Source organism: Pongo pygmaeus, chromosome 17 (genome assembly GCF_028885625.2).
Source record: "Pongo pygmaeus isolate AG05252 chromosome 17, NHGRI_mPonPyg2-v2.0_pri, whole genome shotgun sequence".
NCBI lineage: Eukaryota > Metazoa > Chordata > Mammalia > Primates > Hominidae > Pongo > Pongo pygmaeus.
The window spans coordinates 42,593,266-42,611,736 of NC_072390.2; the positions used below are offsets into that span (position 1 = coordinate 42,593,266).

At 40.6% G+C, this 18,471-nt stretch overlaps 1 protein-coding gene across 1 annotated transcript in view; it reads right to left on the minus strand.

Moving 5' to 3' along the window:
- Nucleotides 1–18,471, minus strand: part of CDH2 (cadherin 2) — a 227,875-nt gene extending 209,404 nt beyond the window's left edge. Inside the window, exon 1 of the mRNA XM_054460840.2 lies at nucleotides 18,296–18,471. Coding sequence (XP_054316815.1) covers nucleotides 18,296–18,355 — 60 coding nt within the window. The 5' untranslated portion in view covers nucleotides 18,356–18,471. The remainder of the gene's footprint in view (nucleotides 1–18,295) is intronic.

Below are 18,471 nucleotides of genomic sequence, written 5' to 3' on the forward strand. Positions count from 1 at the left end.
CCATTGCCCAGTCAGTCTTACCCTGAATGGCAATTCTTAAAGTATGGTCCGAGGAGTGAACTCCTAGGAGTTCCCACGACCCTCTCAGGGGATCTACAAAATCAAAGCCACTTCCATAATATTACAACATATTTGCCATTTTCACTCTCATTATCTCACAAGTGTAAAGTGAAGTTTTCCAGAGGCTATGTTATGTGTGATACCTTAACAGAGAAAATTCAGAAGCAGATATGAAAAACCAGCTATCTTCTTATTAAGCCAGACATTAAAGACACTGCAAAATGTAAAGGCACAATGCTACTCTTCCCACTAATCTTGTTTTTCTCTTTTGGAAAATACAGTAATTTTTCATAAAAATTGTTATTTATGTTACACACACAACTGGTTTAATATTTTAAATGAATTAAATAAATATATAATTTTTTCAGTTTAAATTCTCTATGGTAAACAGCAATAGATATTATCTACGATAGAAAAGCTCACTGAAGAACTCAATAATTTTTTAGGCATGTAAGAGTCCCCAGACTAAAAAGTTTGTAAAGTGTTATGCTAAAGAGAGAGGAATGGACCAAACTTACCTGAAGCCTGCATTTGAAAGAATAATCTGAGCAGCTGGTGCCCAACCCTGTCCCCTACTCCGCCCATCTGGGAGTCACAGGTCCACAGAAAAGCAGCTTGGTGATCTCATTTTCCATGCTGGGAGTTCACAGATTCCCTGCAGCAATCTGGCAGTGGAAGGAAGTGGGCATGTCTTTGAAATGCTGGGATTCTGGGATTCAGTGTAAGGGGGACATGCCAATAGATGAAGGCCATGCCTGCCAGCCTAGTGCTTATCAGGACTATGGTGATATTTTCCTTTCGTATCTTCTGATTCTTCTGGCTTACATTTCCCTCGGTTCAGAATTCAAGACAGGGAGGACAGGTCCTATTTACTGGGCCCTTTCAAAGACTTCAGCACTTGGTGAACTATTTGGGGATCTTGAGAAATAAAACAGGAGTCCAATGTAGGGGAAGAAAGTACTCATGGAGGAACTTGGGCTTCTGGCAGTGGGAAAAGGGTGCTTTACTCAGGACCTGCATTTTTTTTTTTTTTGAAAGGGAGTCTCACTCTGTCACCCAGGCTGGAGTACAGTGGCGTAATCTCAGCTCACTGGAACCTTTGCCTCCCTGGCTCAAGCAATTCTCCTGCCTCAGCCTCCTGAGTAGCTGGGACTGCAGGTGTCCTCTACCACGCCTGGCTAATTTTTGTATTTTTAGTAGAGACAGGGTTTCGCCATGTTGGCCAGGCTGGTCTCGAACTCCTGACCTCAGGTGATCCACCCACCTCAGCCTCCCAAAGTGCTGGGATTACAGGCATGAGCAACTGTGCCTGGCCCCCTGCGCTTTTTTTTTAACTTGGTGGTTTACAGCCTTGATTGTGTAGGGTGGCTGGTTTTTATAGTTGGAGAGGTGGCTTTTAACATCAAAAGGCTTAAATTCCTAAACCACAGAGTATTTTGACCTTGATGCTTGACCACCACTTAGGGTAGCTTATCTCCAGGAAAATGATAGCTGTTTAAGAGGTAGCGCCTCGAGAAAAAAAAAAAAAAAAACCAGCAGGACCTCAGGAAAGACTATAGGCCAAGGATCCTAGAATAGAAAAGAGGCAGGATGCACAGTGACTTTAGCCCAATGGTGAACAATTTGGGTGAGGAATGCCACAATTTGGGTGAAGGCTGCCGCAATCTGGCCTTGGCAATGGTCTAAGGTAGCTCAGGACTCTGGAAGTGCTGATGGGCCTCAGCTTGAACAAGCTGAGGGGCATAAAAAGAGGATTATTTCAACATCTACTGCCTAAAGACTAGTCAATGAGCAATGTTTGTTATTTTTTAATAACACTGAGTTCAAGAGCACTAGCAAGGGTCTCACTTGGGCAAGGTGGGGACAACGTGGATTCTGACAGCTCGACCACTGGCTGAAGGGTCAGCCCCCACCAAGTGGTCTGGATGGTCTTTACAAGTGAACCAGATATCTTCCCCTGAGGCAGCCTTCTTTGGCCAAAGCAACTCCATAGTAAATGGCAGAGAAAGAGCCAGTGGGGCCCGAGACTGCAAACACCTGTTCCACCAGTCAACCACCAGACCAAACCCAACGTGGTGATAACTCTGGGCTGTCAGATCCAAGGGACACAAAGGTAAAGTCTCAAAGGGAAAGGAGGTTTGAACAGGCTGGCTGCAAACCAAAACCCAACTGGGGAGAGGCTCCCAGTGGGAGGTTGTTTAGCACTTCCTATTTACCATTTGGGGTACCTCATGCATACCGGGTTTTCTTTCAGAAAGCTGGCATCTGAGATACTGTCACCTAGCACAAGGTTCAGAAATGTCCGATGGTCCATGTATTTCTTGAGGTGTCTTTTTTCTCATCTAGCATATTCAGTATCTTTATGTTTCCACTTCCCCCTTTCAACTTTGTTTAGTTCAAAGCTTGCAGATTACAGACAAGAGGCTTAGACTGACCAGCATCCAGGAAAGGTTAAAATGAAGAATGTTTTCTCTGCCCACTATCAGTCCATCCCTCACATACCACGAGCTCTCTACTGTGCTCTTTGGAACACTGAGAAACAATTTCGCCTGGATGACTCTTCCAGGAGCAGAGCCTGGTTTGCTTTCTAACTTTGAAAACTGTTAAGACTATTGCTGTGATCATCATTTGGTTTGGGAACTCTTTAAAAAGTAAAGCTGGCCAGGCGCAGTGGTCACGCCTGTAATCCCAGCACTTTGGGAGGCCAAGGCGGGCAGATCTCCTAAGGTCAGGAGTTCGAGACCAGCCTGGCCAACACAGTGAAACCCCATCTCTACGAAAAAATACAAAAATTAGCCGGGCATGTTGGCGCACACTTGCAGTCCCAGCTACTTGGGAGGCAGAGGCAGGAAAATAGCTTGAACCCAGGAGGAAGAGAATGCAGTGAGCCGAGACTGCATCACTGCACTCCAGCCTGGGTGACAGAGTGAAACCCTGTCTCGGAAAAAAAAAAAAAAAAAAAGCAAAGCTATAGATCTTCCAAGACTTCAAGAAGCTGGGAATAAGTCTGTCCCGACAGATGCCCATCTTGCCCTCTGAGGGGAGTTGCCACATTTTGGAATAAGCACACACTTGATGACTAAGAACATGAGCTCAACAGTCAATCCAAAATTTGGGGACTGTCAGAGTGTAACCTCATATTGTTAAGCTATAGGTCTATAAGCTTCGACAGATGGGAGCACTGTCAAAGATGGGAGGCCAAGGGTAACTAAATCTGAGATGTGAAAGATTTAAGCCACATTCTCTAACCTTGTCTTTATCAGTAATAAATGTTGTAATTTCGATTCTCTATCTACTGATTTTTTTGTCTTATTTGTCCAGAACTGAAATGGATAAGGAGCATTATTGCTTAGGTCCCTTCAAAGACAACAAAATTATCTACAAAGTCTCAATCTTACTGAATACTCAAAGGCCAAGGCTAAACAATCAAAAAGAAGTCGGTCCAAATAACTTTGTTAAACTGCCAGCAGGGCCTCACGCCCACTAGGATGTCTCTGTGCTGAGTTTGAGGCACTCAACCAAGACCCCTCATGTACTTAGGGGAGCACAAGTGATTGGAACAGAAAGCCACATGTGCCCTTAGATTGCTGGGTGAGTACAGAACTGGGCCAAGGTGGGGTGAGGTCAGGAGAAAGAGAGTGATTCACATAAAGAACTATCAACAGCTCATGAGACACTTGCATCTCCAAGTCACCACCAAGAAGCTGCATGGCCAGCGGCAGAAACTGCCTGCTTCTTTGGTAGCCTATCCTGCATCTGGCTCAATCTGTTAGATTTTCCCATTCTTAAGCTGAGTTTGCTCCATGAAACTGAGATCTTTTAAATCTTCATTCTAAAGTCCAAATCCTCCTTTAGGCAACAATCCTTCCAAGTCCAGAATAGACTAATCTTGCTCCCACTGGGTCCATTCTTTTGCAGACTTTCAAGGAACAGGCCAAGTAGTTGTTATCAGGAAAGTAAAGCACTGTTAAAGCCCTGGCGGGCCACCTCACAGCAGTGTGCCCTCAGGTGAGTGGTTTCAGCCAATCTCTGTTCAGACATCTGTAAGATGGATAATGATAATAACGTCTACGTATTGCAGAGGATTGATGTGAGGATTATATGAAAATGCAGGTCAAGTGCTTGGCCTGGCTCATAGTAAGCACTCAGTAAATATTAATCCCCTGTGTCAGCTATCTAGAAGGTTCTCAATGCTTCAAAACACACCTACACAAGCCATGACTGAAAATGTTAGGTGAAGAGAATGAGCAACACATAGCAAGGCCAAGCTACAGACAAGTTACGAACTTCATCCAACAGGCTAGTGTTCATACAGACACTTCAAGGCAAACCAAAAGGTCAAAATACATAGAAAAACTCTCATCAGAAACCAGATTTCAAATTTAAGCCAAAATGAGACATTATTATGCAGTCCACCAGATTTTTTAAAATGTTGAGGTTTGACCACAACAAGTATCCTAAAATTAGGGGGAAACTATGCACATAGTGCTGGCAGACCAGTATGGAAAACACAATCTTGCATTAGCTAGTAATGATGAAAACATGCATACCTTGCAATCTAGCAATTCTACTCCTTGGTACATATCCAAGAGCAGAACAGTGTTCCATCACCTGGGAGTCTGCCAGACAGGCAAATTCTCAGGCTCTACTGTAGGCTTACTGAATCTGACCATCAGGGCTAGGGCCAGGGATCCACATTTAAACAAGCTTTCTGGTGATTCTCATATAAAGTTTGGGGAACACAGCCCTAGAGTATCCCTGGCATTTATACCCAGGTGGCATGCATAAGAATGTTGACAGCAGCAAAAAACTGAAACCACAAACCCAAGTCCATCAACAATAAACCAAATAAGTAAATTGTACCATATTCATAGCATGCAATGGTCTACAGCAGTGAAAGTGAATAAATTACAGCTACACAACTCAGCTGAATCTTATAAATATAACGCTGAGTAGAAAAAGCAAATCACAGAAAAATACATTATATATACACATGCATGATACATGTATACATCAATGCATGATGTATATACATATATAAAAATGTGTCTATATAGATGATAAAACTACAAAGGAAAGCAATGACTAAATGTTAGAAAAATCCAGATAGTAGTTATCTCTGCCAGATAGTAGCTATCTCTGCGTGGAGAGAGGGGAATGGATGCAGTACTCTGGGGATGTCCAAGGTATATAGGAATATTCTGTTTTCCTAACCAGGCTGGTAGTTATACGGATGTACTTTATATGCTTTAATTGCCCTTTAAATTGCACACATAAGCTTTATAGCCTCCTCTATCATATCACACTTCACAATAAAAAACTATTTTTAAAAAGTGACCTTCATATATATATAAAACACAACTGGATGTCAATCTGCTTTCGGTTTTTTTCTGCCTAGATTCAAATACATATCAAACCTAGAAACACAGGCCCTGACATCAGGCTACTGGCATTTAAACCCCAGCTCCAACATTTAACAAAATAACCTTGCACATCTCAGATAACCTCGCCATGCTTTGGTGTCCTAATATGTAAATTGGGTATATTTGGGGGCGAATTTAATGAGTTAATACATGTAAAGTGCTTTGAATCACGTCTGGTACATAGTAATTAATAGTAATGAAAAGCTATTATTAGGATAGAAAGATACTAAGTTAAAGGCAACATTTCCTGCATCTAATCGTCAATAAACCATCAGCATCTATGAGAACAATGAATCCACCTTCCCTGTTTTCCCAGATGCTGTGCTGACATCAACCAATATGGTACCATTACACTCAACCCTCTCCTCTACAGGGTTGTCATCATCATGTTAAAAGCATTCAGAGGATGAGTAACTTTGATTCTAGCCTAGTCTCAAAACACACACACACATAGACACACACACTTACACACTCCCACATGTGCACACACATGGGTCCTTACTAGCATATGAAACAATTAAATTACAGAAGCAAGAGACAGATCTAGGAGGAGAAAACAGAAAAGCTCCTATCTGATATACCTGTTGTCTCCAAATCAAATCACTGGCAGAATTTACACTCTACATACACTAATTCTTTCCCCTAATTATACAGACAGTGGAATTATATCAGCCTAGATAACATCTGTTAAAATTTAAGGAGGATTGTTAAAATATTTGCCCTTCAATTGTGGTTTCCAAGTGTGGTCGATGGAACACTGGTGGTAGGTAGTCCCTGCAGAGCTATAATTTATCTGGTTGTCACACTGAATATAGAACAAAGTTTTGCATGCATTAAGTGCTCAAACTTATTCAAACAATTACATTATCCATTGATTGTGTTTGTGTAAAACAATGGTAATGACCAGGTCCCAAAATCTTCAAATAAATATCCAACATCTTGCTGACTATATGAAAGCACTTCTCTTTCTATTATTATTACTATTATTAGAGACACAGTCTAGCTCTGTTGCCCAGGCTGGAGTGCAGTGGTGTGATCATAGCTTACTGTAACCTTGAACTACTGAATTCAAGTGATCCTCCTGCCTCAGCCTCTGGAGTAGCTGGGACTATAGGTGTGTGCTACCACACCCAGCTACCACACCCAGCTAGTTATTTTTTGTAGAGAGGTCTGTGTTGCCCAGGTTGTTCTCAAAGTCCTGGGGTCAAGCTATCCTCTGGCCTCAGCCTCCCAAAGTGCTGGAATTACAACTGTCAGCCACCACAATCAGCCTGAAAGCACTTTTCTAAGTGATTTATATATGCACACACACAAACACACACTAACCCATTTATTCTTCATAACAGCCTTATGATAGATACTATTTATTATCCCCATTTTACAGATGGGCATACTGAGAGAGAAATATCAAATGTGTTTTCCAAGTCCACACAAAAAACAAGTGTCAGAGCCAGGGAACCAATGCAAATCTGGCTCCAGAGTCCCCAATCTTAACCACTGTGTCACACTGCTTCTTCAGGCTACTAAGTCAGTGTAACGTAAGAGAAAAGAAAGAAAAAGACTTAGAAATCTACAGAAATGATGTACTTGACAAAAGAAGCATTTCAGTTCAGAAAAACAGAAACTTTAACAAATGCCAAATGTATTATTGTGTGTATATATGTCACCACATATACAAAATCCAGGGGACAAAATAAAGCAAGACCTCTTTCCACAAAACACATAGAAAAGTAAATTTCACATAAGTAAAATATCTATATGTGAAAACACAAACAGATATGTAATATCTGACATAGTGTGAGGTTTGAGGAAGCTGTCTTTGGAGATGGACAGGCCTCAATTTATATGACTGCTTACCTACCAAAGAGGAGTAATTCAGACACACTCATATATATATATATGTATGTCTGTAGTTTAATTATGAAGAACCAAGACTTATGAAAATAAGGAATCACAATCTTGACAGTATCTATTATATATGCAAATACTAAAAAAAGTAACCTATCTTTCAAAATGCTTTATTTTGCACCCTAAAATGTTATAAGCAACCTGCAAAATAATCCACTGTTATCTACGTTTGAGTACACCACCATCTCCCTTTAAAACACAGCTTCATCAAGAAGGCCTCAAATAAAGGGAAGGATCATAAACCAAATCATGAATTTAACTCAGTTTCATTTACAAGGTACTTAATTCTAAATCAATTTGTAAATTAAATCAATGGTTATGATATTCTCCCCAAATGTTCTTATCTGTCAAACAAAAAAGACAGAACTTTGAATAGGAAGTCCTCAGACACAAACATGGTATGTACACAATTACTTTTACGGTAGAAAAACAATGTGTAGAGGCAAAAGCAAGTGAAATACAAACTACATATCAATAAGCTAAGGCCACACCAAGAGCACAACCTTTAAAATATGGTAAAATTAAGTCCACAAGTGTAAGAAGATAAATAAATTAGAGAAGCTTTGAAGCCAACAAATCCTTGGTGGGCAATTACCTATGGAATTTGATTCCTTAAGTCTTCATCATTATGCATGGAAGCCTCTACCAACAATCCAGAGCTACTAAACCATTATAAACAGAAAAGGCCTCCAGAAAGAAAGATCCTGGGACAAATGTGGACAATCTGCATCCCTCCTGGCAGACTCTCAGATCTTTAAAAAAGACATACAAACATAAAAAAAGGTAAATGGTACCCAGATACACACAGTGTGTGGAAGTAGAAACCCCTCAATGTAACCTTTCCAAAATTAAAAACAAAAAAACTGGGTAAAGCCTTGTTGAAACCTGGGTCACTAGTAAGCTCAGAGAAGGTATTAAGAAGCATCGCTGAAAAGATTAGAGTCTGTTAACACCTAAATCTTCTGATTAAAAACTTCAGGTCAGAAAGATATTTAGTTCTTTGTCTCCACTCTCGTTCTAATAAAAGGAAGGACAAGAGAGACTATAACTTAACAGAATTCCAAATGTCTTTGGCATTTGGCTGAAGTGATATTGCCAAACTACCAGAACTATGGCAAAAGATATTGTAAGAAAACCCACAAAAGGTATTTAGTGGCTTGACACCATAAATGTGCGAGTGGCCTTTAGCTGCAAAAAAAAGATTAATCTTTCCATTTTAAACCAATTTCACCCTCCTTACCTCCAATATGTTTCTATAGTGTCCGTCTTTCCTAATTTTGTGACAATTACAAATACGTATGATATAAATATAAGAAAGATTCTGCGTACTGAGTGGAAGATGCCAGACATAAAAGAGAATATGGTTTTACAAAGTATAAATGAGCAAAAAAATCATGCTGTTGGAAGTCAAATAAATAGTTACCACTGAGGGATGGTTAAAATTGGAAGGGGGTACTGATAAAACTCTGTCTTGATTCAGTGCTGATTAACTAGTATGTTCCATTTAGGAACATTTAGCAGGCTGCCCACTTCTATGTACATTTTCCTGTATGCATTTGACACTTCCATAAAGTAAATGTGTATGTGTGTATTATATGTACATAATCTGAATTTTGAGCTCCCTAAAATATCGTATCAGGTAGCAGGATATTAGAACTCAATCGTAAAGGTGTTGACACCAAATAGACTTTACCAAGAGAGTGGGTGCCAAAGGCCAATATTTTCGCTGCAAAAACAGACTTTTCTTTATTTACTCAACCCGAGAGCCATAAAGAATGAACTTCAGACTTTGAATGTCTGTGTTAACCAATTAAGACAACAAAAGGAAAAATAATAACAAAGTGGTCACAGTTTCTAGTTTATTACAGATTTATGTTAAGCGGGAGTGGGGGTATTATATCCCCTTTCAATTTAGTAAATGTAATTTGTTTTAGTCCTTTATTTCAGGTTCCACTCAATAGTTTCCCAACCAACCAACAGACATTTCGTGCAAGATTACAGTCAAGCCAAGTGTATCCACCCACCAACAACAGGTCAAGTTACAAGTAAAACAGTTCTAGGTTTTTCCCAGCAACAAACAAATCAGTATCTGTACTCAGTTACTCTACAGAATATTCACCGGAACTTGTCTGCAGTGGGTCATTTCAAGATGTGGACATGTATATTAAAATATGCCAAATAACATTATCAGTGTGAGAAAAAGTAATGCAAAGTGTTCAAATATGGAAAATGTTTGAATATTAAACATTAAAACTTTTCAAAAATTGGTGGTGGAATATCTTACATTTACTTTCACCCTGAAGAATATGGAAAAAAGAGTTTCAAAAAAATGTGTAGTCTTGTGGCCTAAGAGTTTATAGGCTTTCAGGAAGTATTTTAAGTTCCAAGATTCATTAAAAAAAATTATTTTTGAGTACTTACCAGCATATTATTTGTTGATCAAAACAATTACAAGAACTTTTAAAAACTGATTATGAATGCTTCTAAAATGTTTTCTCTCTCCTAAAGACCATATGAAAAATGAATGAAAATCTTAACCAAGCATTATGTTTTGGCTTCAGATGCCAAAAGAAAGCAAAATATTTAAGGCCAAGATTAAACAAAGAGTGTAATTCAAAAGTTAATTATTTAAAGAAAAAAAAATCAACTAAGTAGAGAGAAACTGAAACTCTTCTTTATTGTGACAGTCATTCTCTGGGTATTATACAAAAAGGGCTGCAGTCTGATAAAGGGAGAAACCTGTATGCTTCGTAGTCAAGCCCAACTTGAATATGACAAATATGGTTTTATTCTGGAATCTCATCATATTCAAAATGTTTGAGTTCCAGTTTTATCATCTCTAAAATGAGAACAAAACCACCTATCTCATAGAGTTACAGAAACAATGAACTGAGACATAATAGTTCCCTTCCCTGAAATTAAAAATACTTAATTTCTGAGGTTTAATACTACCAGTCATTGGCTTGAAAAACTCTTTAAAGAGTCAGCAAGTACCTAGTTTCAAGGGTTTTCTCTGCTGTATCTGCTCTACTGAGTTCTGTGAATGACCTACTGACCAATTACCAAATATAAAATAAATTGGGGAATGTCTTAAAACTGCAGATGTGGGAAAAAACTAAAAGGGCAATCCTTACAACCCTTAATGAAAGCAGTAACATCAAAGTCCGATATTTAGTGCAACAGAAGAAAGTTAAGAAAACTCAAAGTGTATTTTAGTAATGAAGGGAGAAAAGAGTCATTTTACATTTTTAGTGTCAGTGATTTCTGGAATAATAAAAACTCCAAACTATACACCTTTTAATTTACTTTTTAAAGCCAATTATTTAATCCACCCAAACATTAAGTAACATATCAGAATGGAAAGAAAATCTGGACATACATGTTTTAAATTATAATGGCCAATTAATGTTTTTAATTACACAAAAATCACTATTAAAATTAAAACTACAATATATGGGAGTATGTAAGTACACTATCTAATTTTTAAATTATAGGTAGGTATATTTTATGAAAGAAAATCTAAGAACAGATCATGGATCAAACATCTCTCCATTATAATTGCCATATCATATTTATAATAGCAACTTTTTAAATAGCTCAAGCTGCTTTAAAGCACTATACAACTAATTCTCCCAATGCTACTTTGAAAAACCCAAGTTAAACTGCTTACTTAATCACGGCAGTGGGTACACTAGAACTCTCATTCATATACTAAATGTTCTTCTGTATCTCCAGTTCCAGATACTAGTAAGGTCCACTTTCAATCAGACTTCCACTATTGGAACAGATGAAAAGTTAAACATTCAATCAGTCAGGAGAATGTGAAACATTACCATGGTTTACCCAACTATTATAATCTCTCAGGCACTGAGAACTCAGCACAAAGTGGTTATTCCATGATGTCAGCATGGAAACTTATCCATTATTTAGCTATCCATTAATTCAGTCAATCTTCCTTTGGATCTACTTATAGCTCAGGCTGCTATAGGTTGTTCTAAACTAACTTGGATTGTCCTAGTGTCAGTTTAGGTTATCTTCATTCTTAAATCTATTGTTTGACTGTATATTCCTCAGTTATAGCTTATATTGTGGTCTGTGTCAAATTAATCCTCATTCAAAAGCCTGAAATCCCCATTTATTTTGGTTGTCCTTCTCTGTAGCTTTTTTAAATTTTATTTTGAGACAGAGTCTCGCTCTGTTGCCCAGGCTGGAGTGCAGTGGCGTGATCTCGGCTCACTGCAACCTCCACCTCCCAGGTTCAAGTGATTCTCCTGCCTCAGCCTTCCAAGTACCTGAGACTACGGGTGCCTGCCATCACGCCCGGCTAATTTTTTGTATTTTTAGTAGAGACGGGGTTTCACCGTGTTAGGCAGGATGGTCTTGATCTCCTAACCTCTTGATTCACCCGCTTTGGCCTCCCAAAGTGCTGGAATTACAGGCATGAGCCACCGTGCCTGGCCCCCTGTAGCTTTTTTAGGTGCATGACTATTCCCAAAACATGAGGTGGCTTAACAATCGCTTTCTTGAACCTGAACTAGTAGAAAATGTTTTGTTCCCTACAGCAGGGGTTATTAAATTTAGCTTAACATTATGCCATAATTTATTAAATCATTTCTTACTCATGGACTTTTAGAGATCAAACAATCCAATCTTTCGTAATCATAAGCAATGCTTCAATGAATATCTTTGTATATGTATCTATACCATATGTTTGTCATAAATACATGCATACCTGTAACCAAAAAAAAAAAAAAAACTAGAGGAGGCCAGGAGCAGTGGCTCATGCCTGTAATCCCGGCACTTTGGGAGGCCAAGGCAGGCAGATTCCCTGAGGTCAGGAGTTCAAGTCGAGACCAGCCTTGCCAACATAGTGAAACCTCATCTCTACTAAATATACAAAAATTAGCTGGGCGTGATGGCACATGTAATCCCAGCTACACGGGAGGCTGAGGCAGGAGAACTGCTTGAGCCCGGGAGACGGAGGATGTAGCTGAGCCACGATTGTGCCAACAGAGCGAGATTTTGTCTTAAAAAAAAAAAAACAAAAAAAGCTGAAGGACAACTTGACAAAGGGCTATATTTTTAATGCTGACCCACTTGTATTTTTAATGTTGACCCCCATCACTCAATTCAATGGCTCTCCTGAAGGCTATCTTCTCTCAAAGAAACATGAGCTCATAAAACTAATAAAAAAAAATTTTCTCAGTAATATTACACTTACCTTCCTTTAAGCCTAAAAATAATTTTATTCTCAGTAATATTACACTTACCTTCCTTTAAGCCTAAAAATAATTTTATTCTCAGTAATATCACACTTACCTTCCTTTAAGCCTAAACCGCTCCCCAGAATTGTTTACTTTTACTGGCAAAGGTAGCACAGCCAATGAAGAAAATTTTAAGTTTAAAATTCAGCCATATAAAAAATATAGATGACTTTAAACCTATCACGATAAACTACGGTTAATAAATCTTCAAAACTCACATTCTATCACTCCAAGTATCTGAAAATTCTTACATTTTAGGCTGAAAAAAAGCCTTTCCACAACGTTCGAAAAGGAGATGTGTTTGAGATATTTTTTAAGTAGCCCCAGGAATCATGCAACTGGACAGTCTCTTAGAGATCAACTAATCCAACTAGGCCCAAGATTTTACTGTTGAGGAAAATGAGGTCACAGGAGTTTAAGAGAGTAGACTACATCTGGACGAAATCAGAACCACATGCTTCCTGCCCTTGACACTAGCTCTTGCCCTTGACACTACACAAGGGCATTCACTTGCACAGATCAGTTATTATACTGTTGGTGCCTAAACCACCTTTCATGACATAAAGTAATCAATCAATTATTGATTGACACTTCATATCAGACTGTACTCAGTGTTGCAGGAGACTCATATGTATATAGCAGTCCTCAACATACATTTGGGGTGTGTGTGTGTGTGTGTGTGTGTGTGTGTGTGTGTGTGTGTGTGTGTGTGTTGGGGTGTGTGTGTGTGTGTGTGTGTGTGTGTGTGTTTATGCAATCCAAGGGCTTGGGTGCTGTAAGTACAGTTGGAAGCAGACGAGGAAGTGCAATGAGTACCAAAGAGTGAGTAACAAGGAATAAAACTCTAAGCAGAATTTAATCTAAATTTTCCTTAAAGAGACTCTATTATAACATAAATCATAATCTTTAAATCTACATCTTTCAAAAAGTCCCATTTAGCTTATGAATTCACCTTGTTCTGCCTACTTTAGACCTATCACTTCATACATGCAGAAGATATAGCTCTTACTAAAACATTAATCTGTATATACCTCTTCCTTGGCATGGATAAGGTTGTTTAATTAAAACTTACATGTATTTAGTTAAATACAAAGACTAGCATCTGCTCAAATTAACTGATGTCTTTTTCTGAAAAATTAAAATAAAAATAAAATTTTAGTAGAAAAAAACAGAAATGTGAGACATAGTGATTTGTTGGTACCAATTATGTTCCAACTTAAAACTCTTAACTTGAAAATACTTAGGTTCTAGCAAGTATACTGCTGTCAGAGCGAAATACTTATTCAGATGACAAAATCCAAATTTAAAAATCTATCACATTTTTAAATGGCTGACAAAACCCACCACCAAATCTAAGCAGTGCCTAAACTTGATTACTTTTTTGTATTTGAGCCAAAAGAACAAATCTGAATGTTAACCTGGGAAAAATGGTAGTGTATATACGAACACTATACTTCTTAAATAACAGCTCTGATTTTCAAAAATCACTCTTCTAACTTCATAATATCCCCTTGAAAACAAGATGGGGATTTTAATCACTTAGGATTAAAAAAAAAATAGGATTTAAAGCAAGATTAACTGTTGCTTTAAGTCTTGACATTTCCCTATTAATAACCCTAAAGCTTAATGAGGCACAACAGATTTAAGAATTGAAATTTTTAATGAAAAAGAAAATTAAGGACAGTTTGGTGCTCTATACCATCACGAAAATAATCTGCTCCAGAAAGACTTTAGTCTCTACATGTAAAAAGCAAGAAATATCTAAAAAGTATTTCCTTGTAAAATCTCACTCTGAACGTTTAGAAGGTTAGGGCAGACTTTGATGAAAGTATAAAAGTCAGAAAGTACCTAAGGTTTAACATATAGTGTTTTAAAAACAAGTGAGGATGTATAAAATACTGTTTTTCAAATTACACCTAGTATGTTTGCAACCTTCCACCTATTAGTAATGACCGCATGCCTCAAGTTAAGAAAAGCAAAGAAATATACATAACTGTGTCTAGTAAGTAAAATAAACTGTGAACACCAACTAAGTTAACTCTTATTTTCACAAGAACTTATGTTTCAAAAGCACATGAAAATCAAATAAATACTGAGAATAAACACATGATTTACACTTAAGATGACTGCTGAATCCTTGCCACATTCTAGAACAAAGCTGCTTCTTTTTATGTATGCTTCATATGTTGAATATTAATCTCTTTAAAATCTGTACCTAATAGGTGAAAAACATATAAGGTTTATGCATCTTTTTTCCAAGGTCCTCACACAGGGTTGAAACTAGGATCTACGTGTTAAGTCTTAGAACTGAATTTCTATGAACATTAAAATACTGTCCTAGATGCCCCATAACCCATACAAACGTATTTAAATTAGAACAATGGGGTTATGCAATTAAGATTTGAACTAGAAAAACAACACAGGTTTCTAATATATTAATTAACTAGGTCAATGGTAAAAGCAACATTGATTTTTTTCTTAACAATAAACATATGTAAGGATTTGAAAGTCACTTGTATTATTTAAAAGGAAAGCTGGTTATAACTTTGTGATATAATATTTTATACTTTTATCAGGTAAGCTGAATGCTCAAATGCGGATTTTTTAATATAAAAAAGGCTAACATCTTAAAATGAGAAAGAAAAGAAAATCTTGATGTTGAACATCATAATACGCAAGACTGACTAGAATTATGTAAATCTAGGTAACAGACTAACTAAACTAATAATTTCTCAAAGTAAAATAAGGTACACAGACACTTCAGTTAACAATTCAAGGCACAGAGTCCTTTGAATATTCAATTATATTTAGCTTGTAAAAAAAAAACAACAAGGGTGCTCCGTATCTGCACTAATAACCTACACATTCTCTTTTCTAAAACTATGGGCTGCTTAGTCTGGTATTTAAAAAAAAAAAGAAAAAAAAAACCTAGACTGTTAATAGCAGCTGACTGCAGAGCAGCCACTTTCACCTTGCAGACAGAGCTTTGTTGTTCGGGCGTGTAAAGCAGACCATTAGCACAAAGTCATTTCTAATCTCATCTGTACAATCCACATGGTGCACTTAACCCTAAAACTCATGTTGCATAAACTGCTCTGCTTCTACTCCTAATGACCTTTCAAATCATTCAATGTTACTGCTTGACTTGTACTCATGAATTAGAGGACTGCCAAATAACTTGATGAGAAAGTTATAATTTCTCCTTTCTTGAAGGTTTAAAAAAGTCAACATTGGTATAGAAGAAACTGAGAAAGAACATACAATGGAAAAGCACATTATTTAATGCTTATAAACGGTATTTTTAGAAACGCTTAAGAAAAAAATGACAGAAAATTCACACCTGACTTCAAGGCAGATGACTAAAACAGAAAATGAGAGTGCTCCACTTGTAACACACATAGATTTCCCACAGTATTCATGACCAACAAATGTCTCTTCGTGTCCTAACTTCGCTGCACAGTATTCAATTAAAACTCACTTTTAGATGAAAAAGTTTGTGAAAATAACCATCTGCTGGTGGATTCACACTGAGGATTTATGCCTGTAAATAAGAGAACCCAATGCTGTCCAAAAATTAATGTTTTTAAAGTAAGATTTAAAAAAAATATATCACATCTCCTTTGTTAAAAAAAAAATCCTAATACACAGGAATCTTAAGTTTGTCTTGCCTTCCATTTAACTTCAAATACTTTAGAAGCAGGACTTTTTTCCTTCTTCCTCCTTCAGCCTAACCTCTTTAATAAACCCCATTTTTAAAGAAGAAACAATAAATGAAGTGACAGGAGGTCAAAGAATGAGGAGTGTGCGCTGGGAGAATAAAGGGCGGTTTTATAACAGGAGGTACTTTTGTTAGCAAGTGACTGGCAGGTCTCCTCCCCCAAGTTAGAAGGAATTCCATCCACTCTCCAAAACTGCAAAGGCCAAAAATGTCTAGTCTAACAGTTCTGAAATCCCCGAGTCAGGAGAGAGCCAAGTGAGGGATGGCGAGTGGGGGAAGGGGAGAAAGACCGGTAGGAGACTAAAGAACAAAAGAAGAAATCCAAGAAAGGAAAAAGGAACGCCGGGACCCTGGCCTGGGAGGCAGGGGTGGGGAGAGACAGAAAGTGAGAGAGCACGACCCTGGGAAGAAAGCGTGGAGCCGGGCAGGGTCAGGCGTGCCGCACCATGGCGCACCATGGACAGGGCTCCGCGCGGCGGCGGCCCACACCCGTCTAGGGGGTTGCGGGAGAAAGCGCGAGAGACTGCGGGGGCCAGCCCCGTCCCGCCCCTGCCCCCGCCCCCGCCCCAGCAGCACTCACCCCCCGGCGGGCCGAAGCGCGCCAGGCCCTGACCCGTGAAGACCACGGAGTGGGGCAATCCACAACACCTGTCTCCACCCCCGGAGCAGGCACTTCCGAGCTGCGTCCGCACTTTTCGGGGCTGCCAGCTGGCAGTAAAGCACCCCTCCCCCTGCCCCGAGGGCGATACGCAGGGGGACCCTCCGTGGATTTTCCTGCCCCGCGGCGAGGGCGGGCACGCCCCTTTCCCGCAACCTTCGAGGGACCCCACGGCAGGCGGAGACCGACTTGGGACCAGGGCACTGCACCCGCCCAGCTAGAGAGTCCCGGCCGAAGCTGTGTGAAGTGGCCTCCAGACCCGGGCTGGCTGGTCGGGAGGAGCCTGGGGGCATCCTTGGGTTGGAGGCGGCGGAAAGTTGGGCTGCCGCCGGGCTGGGAACCCGCAGCGTGCAGTGGCGAGGGAACCTGCGCCCGGACTGAAGCAGGTGCTTCCTGCCGCGAAACAGCCTCTTAGTAGAGATTAAATGAAAAGGCTCGCTGGCGCTCTCCCGAGGGTATGAAAAGTACGGAAGGCTCCAGGCAAAGGCGCCTCCGGGGCACATGCAGGGCACAGGCAGCCGGACCGAGAGAGAGAGAGGAGCAGCCGCGTAAGGGAACTTCTCGCCCCGGGGAGATACTGGGCGTGAGAGGCCAGACTGGGTCTGGAGGCAGGCGCTGACCCGCAGAGACTCCTCCGGGCAAGAGGGCCAGATTTTCTTTCCAGGTGGGACCGACACAGAATATTGTGAGGACAAGAGAAAAAGAAAAGGAGGCAACTCCAGACTGGGATAAAGACAATAGGACAGTGGAGCCCTTGGGCACCGGGAGGCGCACGGGTGCAGGGTGGGGTACGGTGGAGGCAAGTCCCGTAACTAAGACACCAGAGTGAGAATTCCTACTGTAAACTCGGAACCCATCCCTACAGAAATAAACAAAAAAATTGGAGCAAAGTAGTATACGAGGGGCGAAAGACACAGAAAACTGCAAAACCTGGGAGTTATCCTGCCTCACCCTCCTGCTGCCTGGGGACACCCCCCGTGAGCATGCTCGGCCCCGAAGAAGGAGCAGAGGGGACCGGCAATCCGGTCCCCAGAGCCCCGCCAGGAAAGGCGCGAGAGACCTGCTGGCCCCGGCAGCCCTGCCCCAGCGCCCGGACGGAGCCTGATGCCTGCGCAGCTCCCGGCCGCGCGGCGCGGCGCGGCGCGGCGTGGCACCTCCCTTCCCGGGTGCGCAGCCCGGCCCCGCAGCGGCGCGGGGAACAAAGGGACCCGGCGCCGCCCGCCCCACCCCGCCCGTGGCCCGGTCCGCGGGGACCGCCGCGTACCTGAAGCAGGGCCGCCAGCAGCGGCAGCAGGGTCCGCAGCGCTCCCGCTATCCGGCACATGGAGGCGGAGAGGGGCCGAGCGAGGAGCCGGAGGCGGCGGCGGCGGCGGCGGCGGCGGAGGAGGAGGCAGCGGCAGCACCAACAGCGGCGCGGTGAAACGGCTCCAGGCAGTTTCC